The sequence below is a fragment of the Seriola dumerili genome, unplaced genomic scaffold (genome assembly GCF_002260705.1).
Source record: "Seriola dumerili isolate Sdu_G_001 unplaced genomic scaffold, Sdu_1.0 BDQW01001898.1, whole genome shotgun sequence".
Taxonomy (NCBI): domain Eukaryota; kingdom Metazoa; phylum Chordata; class Actinopteri; order Carangiformes; family Carangidae; genus Seriola; species Seriola dumerili.
The window spans coordinates 1-15,361 of NW_019176153.1; the positions used below are offsets into that span (position 1 = coordinate 1).

Genomic DNA, 15,361 nt, shown 5'->3' on the forward strand with positions numbered 1-15,361 from the left:
AAGAGACTGAGAGACAGTGTTCACAGGTGTGTTCACAGTGGAGCTGCAGGTGAGGCAGGTGCTGCTGTTTCGTGCTAACATGTTAGCAGGTAAAGCTACATATAAAGTTAGTGTTTAAGTGACAGAGGATTATTAACCTGCAGGTGAGGAGAGTCAGTCTGACGTTCTCGGCTGCTGCAGCTCTCAGGTGTCTCAGGACGAGGTGTAGGTTTTAGATAAAGACATGTTAACTGCAGCTGGATACAGGCGGGATCTGAACCTGTAACCTCTGAGTTATAAAGGTGAAAATGAGCAACATTAATATTCACAAAAAAACTAACATCATCTTTCTTCAAGATACTATTTGGATGAGTCTATAAAGTGAAACTCGAGCTACAACAGCTCCTCGACGGACCAGAATCTTCTCCTTCAAGACTGTCTTCCTTCAGATTCCTGCTGCGGATGAGGGATGAGGAATGAAAGAACACGGAGCTCTGACAGTGGAGACACGATCATAACATGTTCTCATGTTTAGGTGATATGATCATCATGAATTTAAAAATGCTTTTTATCAATTGATATATGTACTGATGGCCTCCGCCTGTGGCTGTGTGTGTGCAGTGTTTACCATGTCTGTGTGTCATTGTCGGCCTGTGTGTGAACATGGACGTTCATTTTATTCTTTATTTTTGTTTTTCTGTGACGTGCTGGAGACCAGGAGAGTCTGTCTGCGTTCAGTGGATAAACAGAGATTTGAGGTTCTGTTGATTATATGTTGATTTTTGTTGATTATATGTTTATTATATGTTGGACTGACACTGTGTTGTTTCATGAACATCATGAACTGTGTCGTCTCACCGTGTTCCCACCTGCTGTCAACTACTGTTATCGCTTGCCTTGACTGGGGACTAATTATCAGACTAGTTATAATCAACTAGTCATAATCAGACCAGTTATAACCAGAGTAGTTATAACCAGACTAGTTAAAATCAGACTAGTTACAATCAGACCAGTTATAATCAGACTAGTTAAGTTGTGTTAATGACGTTGGGTATTGTGTGTAAACGACTCATCAGTTTATTCTGATTGTAAATCTGCCTCATGTCGTGATTTCATTTCATTTTCAGTAACTGCTGGTTTCTCTGTAACGGAAAGATCTTCTGTTCACTCTGGTTCAGATCAGGTATCAGATCCACCTGTCACATTATAATTAACATGTACTTTTCTCCTGAGGCTTTTTAAATAAGTTCATGTTCAAACAGGATTTTAACCTGCTGAGCTACAGCAGCTCTCACAGAGGAGGAGCAGATCCAGAATTTAGGTTTTGACTGTTTGTAGTTTGTTTTCTCTCCAGTTTAACAGTGACTCCTCTCTGGTTGCTACTGGTAACCAGTCCTGAACATGGCTGAATGGTAAACTCAGGGTTTAATTTAATGTCTGAACAGTTAAATCTTCATAATGAATCTGCATCCACTGGTTTGTTGTTTGGATGCTAATGCTAAAGCTAAAATAAGAGTAGAGCCTGATGTCTCTGTGTAACATCTTCATCACTATCAGGTCAACGAAGGAGCTAGAGAACTAAACATGATGATGGTTGAATTATCTATTATCTCTCTGAAAGGCATCATGGGAAATGTACTGCCGGGAACAGCAGCGGGGTCAGGAGACAGTAGAGCGACATCACTTCCTCTCTGCAGCTGGAATGTGCCGACTGGGAGGAGCGCACAGGAAGAGGAAGTGGAGCCTCCTACCGCCGCTGCAGGGAGAGGTCAGAGGTCACACAACAGTATCGGGGTCTCACCTTTCAGCCCGTTACCATGGAGACAACCCCAAGAGAGAGGTGGGGAGGGTATGAATCACTTCCAGATGTGTGTGCGTTTGTGTTTCTGCCAATTATGTGTGTTTGTGTTAATCTGAACATGGGAACATATCAACGCTGTAAACATCCGACACACACACACACACACACACACACACACACACACACACACACACACACACACACACACACACACACGTCTGAAACTACCAGGACAGATGCACAGAGAGATTTTCCAGCTGCGGACCGAGAGCTCGTCAGAACTAGTTTCCAGAGTGGATCAATTAGACGATCCTGCTGGATGGAAAACATATGGAAGTTCAATAACATCAAAATGACTGAGCTGATTCTTAAAGGATCCACAGTTAAGTCCATCATTAAGTCCACAGTTATTCTATATCTGTCTATAACCGATCCCATGTGCAGACCCAGACCCAGACCCAGACCCAGACCAGGCTCCGGTCCTCAGATAGAAGAACATGAGTCTTCATCGTCATTATTATTGATGAGTGAGACGTTGGTCCAGACACTGAGCAGACACATGGAGACGGAGGATTGAAGCTGTGACACTTAAAACATATATTTTGTTGTCGTTGTTGTTGTGTTTTTAATCTGATTTGATTCATTAATCAGGTAAAAACATATTTAAATATTTGGATGTAAGTTTCAAACCCACAACCTCAAAACAATCTAGACTATAATCTATAATCAGTGATCCACATCAAACAGAATAAATCAATAAATTCAATGTATCTGGATCTTCTCAGTTTGTGACTGAGGTTTCTGAGCTTCAGCAGCTCTCACTCTGATCGAGTGAGCCAGATTGTGGTGCAATGAATTCTGGGTAAATTAAGACTTTTTTCAAATGATAGAAAACGGTCGAGTGAGGAACCACATCCAACCTCTGAGCGGTGTTCCCCCTCAGAGAACATGTTTGTCTTCAGGAAGAATTCAACAGCTACAGGACGTTTCACTGAAGAGTGAAACAATAAAAACAAAATGGCTGCTGTCTGTTCTCTGTGCTCTCTCTATAACAACGTTAGCAAACCACTAATCATCAGCCATGTTTTCCTGTTTGTTGCTGTTGGCTGCTGCAGGTCAGCGAAGGTCTGACCCATGAGTCCAGGTTCCTCTCTGATGCTCCATGTTGACTCACTGTAGAGCTCTGTGAGGATCAGCTGATCACCACGCATCGTCATCGTGTTCGCCAGTAAACCACTCAGTCCTTTGTTTCTGTCGTCATGGTAACGATGACACCTTGATTTATGATGTTAAAGCCTCAGTGTCCTCACAGCGTGTTTCACATCGTCCTGTGAGGACACGAGAGAGACGTCCTGTAGCTGCTGGAGTGTTAACTCTGAGAGACTCTCTATCTGTCTGTCTCTCTGCCTCTCTGTCTGCCTGTCTGTCTCTCTGCCTGTCCGTCTTTCTGCCTCTCTGTCTGTCTCTCTGTCTGTCTGGGTCACATACAGTGCGTGCACACACACACACAGGATCTTGTTCTCAGTTTTCTGAAGGTTGTAACTCAAACAATAACATTAACTATCATGAAATTCTCTGTGTTCAGATATCATGACTTAGACAAGGATTTCCTTAAGGGGGGGGGTTAGAGTGTGTTACAGTGGAACTGGGACAGCACAACACCAACGTGTGTGTGTGTGTGTGTGAAGGGTCATTAGTCACTCAGCCTGTCTCAATATTTTCCTTCTAATTAACTTGAAACACACACGACCAGACTGAAGCATTTTCATTTCCTGTTACCATGGAAACCATTCATTATTGTCATTAATAATATCGATGTTTTATTTTTGACGCAATGTGGACGTGATAGTGAACAAGGTTCTTGATCTCCGTGGTAACTGGTTCCAGGACCGGGTTCAAAGAAGGCCAGGAGTCCTGGAGAAAGTTCCAGCAGGTCCTGACTTGTTCTCAGAAGACGTTCTTGTAAAGGTTCTAAGGATCAGAGGGGAGGTTCTCTTTACAGTCACAGCTCAAACTCCTGGATGTTCACAGGTTCTTCAGCAGGTTGTACCAGTCTGTGGTGAGGTTCTGTGATTTCCGAGGTTCTTTATTTGGTTATGAGAGCTGCTGGTGAAATTGCAGGTGTTCTGGAGGTTCTTCAGGAGGATCTCTGAGTCGTTAGAGAGGTTCCAGGAGTTTCACAGAGGTCCTCAGGTAAATTCTGAGAGTCACCGTCTCCTGAGTTTCAGAGGTTCTTCAGGAGGTTCTAAGAGTTGTTGCTGAGGTCCAGGAAGTTTTGAAGCTACTTGAAGATGATCACAGGCTTGTTGGTGAGGTTCTAGGAGTTTCAGAGGTTCTTGATGAGGTTCTGAGAGCTGTTGGTGTTATTCCGAGAGTTTGTTGAGGAACTTTAGAGAGAGGGAGGCTCTTACAATCGTGATGGAGGTTCTTTGGCAGGTTCTACAGGAGGTTTGCAGAAGAACTGCTGAGACTCCAGGGCTCAGTGACGTTCTCCGTCAGCTCCGGTCCTCGGTCAGAGTCCAGGAGTGTCAGAGGTCGTTAAGGAGGAACCAGGCGTCGAGGAGGAGCTGCCAGATGTCTATAACGAGGTTCCCTGAGATTCCTGACGGGAGTCCCAGAGGTTCTACAGCTGGTTCCACAAGCTCTGGAATAGTTTCCAGGGTGCTGTGGTATGATGGAGGTCAAGCCGAACTGGAAAAATCACATGCATGACTGTTCAACACAAACACACACACACACACACACACACACATACTAAACACACACACACACACACATACTAAACACACACACACACACACACACACACACACACATATTTAACACACATGTATTCAGGCACTTCAGAGCTGTCAGTATTGATCGTTTTGGAGAGAGAGACACAGAGCAGGAGGGCGGCCAAAATCTATCAGGATATCACTCACACACTCACACACACACACACACACTCTGACACACACACACACACAAAACACAAAACTTCTGGTTTTTCATTTCTCTGCCAACAATGTGCTCATTAAAGTGAAATAACATGTCGACATGTTCCTTCCTTTACATCACACACACACACACACACACACACACACACTCTCACTCACACACACACACACTCAGCTGAACATCAGATCCAGCTGCTGCTCTTCATAAACACTCAGATCGTCTGGAAGTGATTTCTGAGACGAGTGGTGAGCTGCAGGTTTCCACTGAGGGGAGGGGGGGGTGGGTGGGGGGGGGTCAATCTGTGATCAATTGACAGCATCTTGCATAAATCGCTTGTTGGTTGTCATGGTGACAGCTCAGTCTCACAGTGTCCTTCATCCTCTCTCTCTCTCTGTCTCCCTCTCTGTTTGTACAGTCTCAGGTTACACTGCCTGTCAATCAGAGAGCACACGTGACCTCTGACCTCTGACTGTTTGTTGTTGAAGTCAAACACCTGTCTGAAACTACACTCTGTTATTTCCTGTTGTGTTGTTGTAATCATGTAGTGAGCTCGGCCAATCAGGAGCCAGATATGTCCCATGTGACCAGCTGGGACCTGAATCATCATGCCGAGGACCAACTGCCATCACCATGGCAACTGCTGAGATGTCTCCCCTCCATCAGGTCTGCTATTTGTCTCTCACACACTCATCCCTCCATCATCTCCGTCATGAACACTCACTCACTCACTCACTCACTCACTCACACACACAGAGGGAGTCCCTGTGGTCTGTGTGTCCTCTGCAGGTCAAAGGTCAAACTGAACAGTCTCTGACCTGTAGTAACCTGTTCTGGTACAGGAGCTATTTATATGTTGTTGCTATGGCTACGTAGCTAACATTAGCATCAGCAGCTGTTACATCGTTGACGCTGGTCTCTGTCACGTCTCCGCCTGCCGACACTTGAAATGAAACATATGGAAATTTTTCATTGGACAGGACGATTCATCTTTATTGTGATTGGCTGACAGACGTTCTCCTTTATAACAATAGTAACAATAACAATAATAAAAATATTCCCACGTATGACGAAAAGACGAGAGCTGCTGCTGATCCAGGTTCAGCTGGTGAACTCCACCAATCAGCAGAATCAACAACAGTGACATCACTGCAGCAGCCTTCAATGTGAAGATCGCCGATGCAGTCTCCCATCATGCAACAGTACAGGATAAAGAAGTTGGGCGTTGCTGTAATCAACAGTGAAGAGCGTTCAAGGTGTTTTATTTTGTACCACAGCTTCTCTTCCTGATTTCAACAGGGTCAGTTGATCAGTCCAATCAGCTGTCAGCGTTACTGTGGTCATGAACACCTGGAGGACAGACAGCGGGCTGGCGGTCTGACTCTGATCCTTTCAGTTCTCTGTTCACACCTGGTGTCGTTCACTGGCGGCCTTTCACCTGGACAAACACGGTCTACCTGAGCTACAGGTGTGAAGCCTGTCGCCTGAAACAAGGTTAAACACTTTTTCCTGCTGTGATCCAGCTGGTGAGTCACACTGTCAGACGGACTGACTTCACACGTGATCTTTGGTCCTGAACATGTTTGTGTTTTTCTTTCTTTACAAAATGAAAATAAGAGATTTTTCTGAAATGTACGTTTAGTATAAAAACATTGATCAGCTGCTTAAAAACATGATCGGTACAAAAAGTGCTAAAATACAAAATGAATCAACAGTTGTACGATTCAATAGTTCAATATTTCTAATGTGGACATCAGACCTGAAACTGTCTGGACATCATCTGCTTCTTGTCCTTCCATGTCCCGGATCAGTGGAGTCCAGTCTGCACAGTTAGTGTTTGGTTTTAAAGGCTGGATGTCGGAGGCAGCAGCACCTACGGCTTGAAAACAGCTTCAGTATCTCATCACTGACTATTTGAAATGTACGATGAGTGGACTCATGACCGCTTGTAGCTGCTGGACCGCAGTTTAAAAAAGTCGCTGTCCTCTCAAGACACCTGTCAGTATTCCCTGAAAGTCTCCCGCTCTTCCAGGGAGGTTCAGCACCTGAAGAATCAGTGACGTGGAACCTCAAAGATTTTCTGAGGCCATCAAATCCAGATCCAGTTCACCTCGAGCATCCCTCTTCTTCTTCTCTCGCTCTGGGCAGTCATAGTGGCAGCTTCAGCTCTGACCGTCAGCTGATCCATTCAGAGGTTCAGAGGCGGCCATCTTGTTCTGTATTTCAAACATTAATCTGATCACTTCCTGTTCTTGCAGTTAATGAGTTTGTCAACGTCACGGCAGGGGAACATCCCAGTTGTCTGTGGAGATCTAGTTTACCAGTCGTCCTCCCTAGTGTGTAGTGTCTGAGAGAGCTGTGAACCAATCCCAGCTGTGCTTTAAGGTAGTGGGCGGGGCTTAATGATAACAGCAGAGGGGGGGGGGCAGAACTCTGTCCAATAAGAAGCATCTGTTGAAGTAAATCTCTACATGTCCTCCTGTGTCCTTGGATGCTGATTGGCCAGTGACTACTGTCAGCCCAGGGTTTGAGGCGGGATTATAAAACAACCAATCAGGTCAAGGTAGGAGGAGCTTTGGTTTCCTGAGAAGTGGATTGGCCAGACTGGTTCGGCAGGGCGGGGCTACGTTCATCCTGAGTGGTGACCAGTCAAGTCTTCCTGCGGATCTCCTGAGGATCAAAGAGCAGTAAGTCTAATGTTAGTGTTTTCAGGAAGTTCTTTGTGCTTCTTTAACAACTCATGTCCTCTCATTGGTCCAACCATCAGGAGGCGGAGTTAGTGGTCATTACAAAGAGTGGGCGGGGCTCTTTTGGACCATGTGGCAGGTCTGTGATTGGTCAGTAGAGCAGGGTGGGAGGGGTTTTGTGTATCCTGAGCGTTTGGATGGAGGAGAGAATTTTCTTCTGGTGGCCGGCGAGGGTCACGCCCACTCTGAGCAGGTCTCTATGGAAACAGGCAGAGAATATAGAAAGAGATGAGGGCCAAGAAACAGAAGACACCTTCACATCAGCCGTCATACGAACATGCGTGGCGGTGAGTTCACACGTATGTAGTGCGTCTTACTCGGTGTTGAGCTGAGACACGATGTCCAGGCTGGTGAAGCCGGCCTGCAGGAAGCTCTGCTCGTACCGCTCCATCTTCACGGCTCGCAGCCACTCAGACACCGAACCACACGCCGACAGGGGGGGCGGGGCACGCTGGTCCAACAGAGGCTGGGACGAACTGACACACAGACAGGCTTCATGAGAGAGAGACGGGCTTCATGAGAGAGAGAGAAACGGGCTTCATGAGAGACAGACGGGCTTCATGAGAGACAGACGGGCTTCATGAGAGAGAAACAGGCTTCATGAGAGACAGACGGGCTTCATGAGAGAGAGACGGGCTTCATGAGAGAGAGACAGGCGGGCTTCATGAGAGACAGATGGGCTACATGAGAGACAGACAGACGGGCTTCATGAGAGAGAGACAGACTTCATGAGAGACAGACGGGCTTCATGAGAGACAGACGGGTTTCATGAGAGAGAGACAGACGGGCTTCAAGAGAGACAGACACGCTTCATGAAAGACAGACAGACGGGCTTCATGAGAGACAGACGGGCTTCATGAGAGACAGATGGGCTTCAAGAGAGACAGACACGCTTCATGAAAGACAGACAGATGGGCTTCATGAAAGACAGACAGACGGGCTTCATGAGCGAGAGACAGACTTCATGAGAGACAGACAGACTTCATGAGAGACAGACGGGCTTCATGAGAGACAGACAGACAGGCTTCATGAGAGAGAGACAGTCACCTGGTGTCACACCTGCAGCTTCAGATGGGTTATTTTACAGACACACACACACTCACACTCACACACTCTCTCACACACACACACACACACACACAGGCATGTGACCTCCTCTGAACCTGCTCATGTAAACAACTGTCTGCATAAACAGCTGTCAATCACACAGCTGGCTGCCCCACTAGCCCCGCCCACTGCCTGTGTCTCCGTGGCAGACTCCGACCTTTGACCCCTTAAGCCACCAGCTGGTGCATGAATGACATTCCACAGCCCCCCCCCCCCTCACCTCGATCCTTCCAGGTGCGTCACCTTCAGGGAGGCGGGGTTTCGGATCAGCCTATCGAGCGCCGCCACCACGTCGCAGAACCTCGGCCGGTTGGCTCGCTCCTTCTGCCAGCAGTCCAGCATGAGCGCGTGCAGGGAGGCAGGGCACTCCGGCGGCGGGGGCAGCCGGTAGTCCTGCTCGATGGCGTTGATCACCTGAGGGAGAGACAGGAGAGTGAGACAGGTGAGAGACAGTCCAGTGTTTTTTCAGAACAAAAGCTCCATCTTCTGTTGTAGAATTAAAGGTTGAACAAAAGGTTTTCTGTCTTACGTCCTGGTTGCTCATGTCCCAGTATGGTCGTTCGCCGTATGACATCACTTCCCACATGACGATGCCGTAACTCCACGCATCACTGGCCGACGTGAACTTCCTGTATTCGGTCAATTAAATAAATAATCACTAATTAACCTCTGAAAGTGACAAACATGACAGAACAAGCTGCAGCACTGACACTCACCTGTAGGCGATGGCTTCAGGAGCCGTCCAGCGAATGGGAATCTTCCCTCCCTGAGAAACGACACAGAGCCCGTTACTGAGTGACAAGATGCAATTCTTTCAAAATAAAAGCATAGTGGAAAGCTGTGGGCGGGGCCATAGAGAGAACACACTGCTGTCCTGAGTGCATCTGGTTTCATGTTGTAATACTGGAGAGGTGTACTGTTCCTTTAAGGCTTGTTAGCTCGTCCCAACACCGCCAAAATAAAAGTGGAGTGAAAATCTCAGATAAGGACCAAAAAATAAAATAATCAAAGTAGAATTCCCACCTCATGGTCATCTGCCTGTTTTCAAGATATTCAAAAGGCCAAAATCATGTTTTGGGAGGTCAGTGTGACCTTTGACCTTCTGCCAACCCCCCCACCCACATACACACACACACACACACACACACACACACACAGAGCTGTGTCTCCATGACAAGGTTCTTCTAGTCCACAGCTGTTCCAGGTTCTTACCAGAGAGCTGGTGTACGTCGGGTCAGACGAGTTCTCCGTCAGGAACCTGCTGAGTCCGAAGTCTGACACCTGGAGACAGGACACATTCACACCTGTTACATCAGCTGATCAGCCGCTGTCACACAGACAGGTGGTCAGGTAGACAGGTGGTCAGGTAGACAGTTGGTCAGGTGGTCAGATAGACAGGTGGTCAGGTAGACAGGAGGCAGACCGTCTCACCTTACAGACCAGGTTGGAGTTGACCAGGATGTTGCGAGCTGCCAGGTCTCTGTGGACGAAGCTCATGTCGGACAGATACTTCATCCCTGCTGCGATCCCACGCAACATCCCCACCAGCTGGATGGTGGTGAACTGTCCATCATTCACCTGCACACAGACAGGTGGACAGACAGGTCAACAGACAGGTAGACAGACAGGTAGAGATGTGGTTGGATAGACAGACAGGTGGACAGTCAGACAGACAGGTGGACAGACAGGGAGAGGTGTGGTTGGACAGACAGACAGGTACAGGTGTGGTCGGACAGACAGACAGGTGAACAGACAGACAGGTAGAGGTGTGGTTGGACAGAGGATGGTGATCAGGTGTCTCACCCTCAGGAAACTGTCCAGCGCTCCGTTCTCCATGAACTCGGTGAGGATCATGACGGGACAGGAAGTGGTGATGACACCTTCCAGGTGGATGATGTTGGGGTGCTGGAACTGACCCATGATGGACGCCTCCGACAGGAAGTCCCGCCTCTGCTTCTCCGTGTAGCCGCCCTTCAGCGTCTTGATCGCCACGTAGTTCTCCTTCCTGCCCGGGATCCTCAAGCGCCCGCGACACACCTCGCCAAACTCACCTGGACAGGTACAGGTCATTAGAACACACCTGTCTGAGCTGGACAGGTTTGCTGAGGATTAAAACTTTCATCAGAGTCCTGACTGACACAGAGCACACCTGTCCAGGTGAGTGTGTCTTATAATAAAGTTCCAGTTAGATTTACTCTTCATGTCTCTGTTCATACGGTTCTTTAAAGAGAGAACACTGGAGAACCGAGGATCGACCAATGAGAGCAGCTGATGATGTCACACAGTCTCTGACAGAAGGAGCCAATCACAGTGGAGAACCATGAACCGCAGACCCTCAGTAAACTGGATCCATGTTTTCACAGGAGAGGTGTACTGTTCCTTTAAGGCTCATTAGCACATACCGACACGTCTACGCCTCACACACACTCATACGTGTGTGTGTGTGTGTGTGTGTGTGTGTGTGTGTGTTCACCAGCCGGTGAAAACCTTGCCCTCTTGTTTCCACAGTAACTGCTATCCAGTAACATCTCACTTAGTCATCACCAGAGACTACTACTACACACACACACACACACACACACACACACACACACACACACACACACACACACACACACACTCATGTTCTCTCAGGTTCTCCTGATGATGGGAAACCGTCTGAGCCACAGATGTGACGTTTGCTTACGTTACACTAGAGAATCGTGGTTTTCTAACGAGCTCCTGTTCGTCTGTGTGAGTCTCTGACTTCAGTCACTAAAATCAGGAAAGTGATGTCACAGCCAATCAGCAGCAGAGCTGTTCTACTGTGAGCTCAGAGGGAGGAGACGTTGTCCTGAGTTTATTGTGGCGACAGAAACAGACTTCATCTTGATCAGATGAAGATAGAAACTTCACATTGACTCTAGAACAATCCAATCAGCTGTGAGCAACTTCCTCCTTCTTTATTCTGGTTTTTATCCATAAAATAAGGAAAGATTCAACCTTTATTGTACTGTATATATTATATACTGAGTCCTTAATGAGTGACATGTATAATCAGCTGATGTTGAGCAGATTCTGAATCTGGAGTGAAGCTTAAAAAAACGACACTTTTATTTGGAAAAACACAAAGTTAAGATAAAATGAAAAGTGTAATTGTGGGTGTAATCTGATTCCTCTGCTGATGATGACGTTTTATTTTACTGACGCAGGAACTTTTTAACTAGTAAAAGGTTTAGAGATAAAGTCTGACTCTCTCTCCTCACTCTGGGCGTGAAGGGGTTAAACAGGTGAGACTGACAGGTGAGAGTTACCTGCTCCGATCACTTCCTCTATCTTCACGAAGGAGGCGTCGATTTCCTTGGCAAACTCCCTCACTGCCTCGTTAGGATCCTCGTAGGTGAACGGGTCGATGTACACCTTCATCGCTGCAACAGTGACATCATCACCATCATCATCACCATCATCATCACCATCATCATCAGTTGGACACAGACAACAGGAAACTCACTCTGTCCCATTGGGTAGTGTCCACTCTTGTCATTCATCTCTGAGCCCCGCCCCCTCCTCCTCCTCCTGCTGAGAGAGAGCGACAGAGAGAGAGAGACAGAGAGAGCGACAGAGAGCGAGAGAGAGAGAGCGACACAGAGAGAGAGAGCAACAGCGAGCGACAGAGAGAGCGACAGAGAGAGACAGAGAGAGACAGAGAGAGAGAGCAACAGAGAGCGAGAGAGAGAGCGACAGAGAGAGAGACAGAGCAACAGAGAGCGACAGAGAGAGCGACAGAGAGAGAGAGAGAGAGACAGAGAGAGAGAGCGACAGAGAGAGAGACAGAGAGAGAGAGCAACAGAGAGCGAGAGAGAGAGAGAGCAACAGAGAGTGAGAGAGAGAGCGACAGAGAGAGCGACAGAGAGAGAGAGCAACAGAGAGCGACAGAGAGAGAGAGAGAGAGCAACAGAGAGCGAGAGAGAGAGCAACAGAGAGCGACAGAGAGAGAGAGAGAGAGCGACAGAGAGAGAGAGAGAGAGCGACAGAGAGCGAGAGAGAGCAACAGAGAGCGAGAGAGAGAGCGACAGAGAGAGAGAGAGAGCAACAGAGAGCGAGAGAGAGAGCGACAGAGAGAGAGAGAAACAGAGAGCGAGAGAGAGAGAGAGAGAGACAGAGAGAGAGAGCAGCAGAGAGCGACAGAGAGAGAGAGAGACAGAGAGAGAGAGAGCGACAGAGCGACAGAGAGCAACAGAGAGAGCGACAGAGAGAGAGAGAGAGAGCAGCAGAGAGCGACAGAGAGAGACAGAGAGAGAGAGAGAGCAACAGAGAGCGACAGAGAGAGAGAGCCACAGAGACTTTGACTTTAACACAACTTTATTTGGGACCTTATCAATAACGTCCTTTTTCACTAAGTCAAATAATCAAAATGTTACTGCAAACAGAAAGAAAAATGAATAAATAAATAAATAAATAAAACAAAACAAAACAAAACAAGAAAACTTCCATTCACACACTCTCTCACACACTAAGGGGTAAAACACCAACTAAAACTAAGCTAAGCTAAGCCAAGCCTATAAGATAAGCTAAGCTAAGCTCGCAGGGCGAGAATAAGTCCACACGGCAAGCCGCTGAAGCTGCTGCAAGTCCTGAAGTTCGCAGTTTCTGGAGACTTGATGTCAATTCCAGGCCCTGCGCCCCCTCCTGCCACAGGAGGTACAGGCCGACGCTCTCACCTTCAAATGACATCCAGTTCCAAAGAAGTCCAACCAGGAGCCGGCTGCAGTTGTTCCACGAGGTCAGGCGGAGGCATGCAGCACCTGCAGTCCCTGTGCATCAGAGGGACGCGGGCCACCACGGTTGTGACAATCAGAGCTTCTTACCCTGTAGAGGACAGCTGGAGGTAGAACCATAGTCCAACATTATTATTAGCAACTTAGCTTGCACTTTACCCCTCAGCACATCCCCTCCAGTTTTTGCCTTTTCCCTGTCTCAACTGCCGTAAGTGAACCCAGGACCTTCATCCCTGCGTTTCCCCCCACTGCCAGGTTTGCCCTAGGAGGCCTGGAGTGTTTTCCTCTGCTCTCACACTCCCGCACCAGCCTTAAGACATGCCTGCGCTCTTCCCCAGTGATGTACCCCTGCTGGGAGGCTGTATTCTCGTAAGAGTAGGCCTTGCCTCAAGCTCCTTGATGTCCCTCTGGTCCTTGACAAAGATGTTAATCGTGCGTCTGCCATAAGGCCGATACGACCACAAGGGGGGCCGAGAGCCCGGCCAGGCAGACACACGACCCCTCAGCCGCTTCCCATGAGCCTCCGCACAGGAGCGGTTTCAATGGCCAACTGTAACCAGTGTCCCTGAGATAGGCCAATCCCTGCCTGATCCCCGCATTCCCAACTCTCTATCGGACAGCTCAGCCCCCCACCTTCACCCACAACAACGCACTTCCTGTACAATAATCTCACCCAGACAAAAAGTGCTCACCTCGACACCAAACGCTGCAAATGTGGGCAAACAAGAAAGAGTGATTCTAACACGGAGTCAAAGCTTTCTCACTCTTGATCGTATTCGATAAATGCCAACATTTAAATTATATAATTTGCAAGACATCAAAATGTCTTCATTTAAAAACAATTATCCTTATTGATTTGGTCCCTGGACAACAGTTAGGACTGATTGGCACAAATTATTTGGTCGCAATGAAAACTTTCAGTCTGTTGGATAAAACCTTAGATAAAATTTTATAGTCTGTGCATAAGAGAGCCACAGGTCTCCAGTTTTTAAGGAGCGTTAAATCTCCCTTCTTGGGCAGCAGGGAGATCGCTGCACGGCGACAGGAAGCAGGAAGACTCCCTTTGTTAAAAGACTCCTTAAAAACATCCAACAGGTCGTGTCCCAGTAAGTTCCAGAAATGCTTAAAAAAGTCCATCCGTCCATCCCTGGAGCTTTCCCTGAGGCCATGTGGGTGATGGCCGTGGTCAGCTCCTGCAGAGACAGGTCCAAGCTGAGGGTATCACGGTCCTCCGGCCTCAGCCGAGGAAGCTCGTCCAGCAGCTCCTCAGTAGCGTCCATGTCGCAGCTCTCCGCCCTGAACAGGTCAGAGTAATACTCCACCGTGTGTCTCCTCATTTCCGCCGGGTCAGAGGTCAACCTTCCGTCCGGCAGGCGGAGACACACCATCTGCTTCCTCTGGGCCTCGGACCTCTCCAGGCTGAAGAAGAAGCTGGTCGGAGCGTCCATATCCTTCAGTGAAGTGAAGCGAGCTCGGACCAGAGCTCCTTTGGCTCTCTCATGGAGGATGGAGCTCAGCTGCTGTCTTCTGGAGGCCAGAGTCTGTGTGTCGGCTGAGGACACACTCTCCAGCTCTCTGATCTCTGTCTCCAGCTGCTCCACAGCCCTCCTGATGTTAGCCGTGGAGTAGGCTGTGTACTGCTGGCAGAAGACCCTAATCTGACCCTTGCCCACCTCCCACCACTGACTAAGGGAGGGAAAAGACCCCTTCCTGGATTTCCAATAAAACCAAAAGTACTTAAAATTTTCACAAAACGTAGAGTCACGTAAAAGCTTAACGTTAAAATGCCAGAACGATGAGGATTTCTGGGTGGGAGATAAAAACAGCTCTGCTGACACTAGATGGTGGTCTGTGAAACCAACAGGGAGGATGTTACTGTTGGTAACACGAGCTGTAAAAGCAGCAGAGATGTAAAGTCTGTCCAGCCTGGCCTGTAACAGCTCAGCCTGCTGTGCACCACCCTCCTGTCCCTGCTCTGCCCCGCCCACTTTACCCACCTGACCACACTCCTGTCCCTGCTCTGCCCCGCCCAC

General features: G+C 48.1%; 1 protein-coding gene across 2 annotated transcripts in view; it reads right to left on the reverse strand.

The window, feature by feature from the left end:
• Positions 1 to 6,188: 6,188 nt before the first annotated feature.
• Positions 6,189 to 15,361, reverse strand: part of LOC111239147 (ephrin type-B receptor 4-like) — a 24,535-nt gene continuing 15,362 nt past the window's right edge. Inside the window, exons 12-21 of one of the 2 annotated variants that reach the window (XM_022768951.1) lie at positions 12,062 to 12,129; positions 11,865 to 11,978; positions 10,375 to 10,622; positions 10,003 to 10,149; positions 9,784 to 9,852; positions 9,288 to 9,337; positions 9,101 to 9,200; positions 8,792 to 8,985; positions 7,782 to 7,940; positions 6,189 to 7,661 (exon numbers count right to left, since the gene is read on the reverse strand). In XM_022768951.1, coding sequence (XP_022624672.1) covers positions 7,556 to 7,661; positions 7,782 to 7,940; positions 8,792 to 8,985; positions 9,101 to 9,200; positions 9,288 to 9,337; positions 9,784 to 9,852; positions 10,003 to 10,149; positions 10,375 to 10,622; positions 11,865 to 11,978; positions 12,062 to 12,129 — 1,255 coding nt within the window. In that variant the 3' untranslated portion in view covers positions 6,189 to 7,555. Of the gene's footprint in view, positions 7,662 to 7,781; positions 7,977 to 8,791; positions 8,986 to 9,100; positions 9,201 to 9,287; positions 9,338 to 9,783; positions 9,853 to 10,002; positions 10,150 to 10,374; positions 10,623 to 11,864; positions 11,979 to 12,061; positions 12,130 to 15,361 lie in introns of both variants that reach the window. The other variant, XM_022768950.1, reaches the window with a different exon arrangement.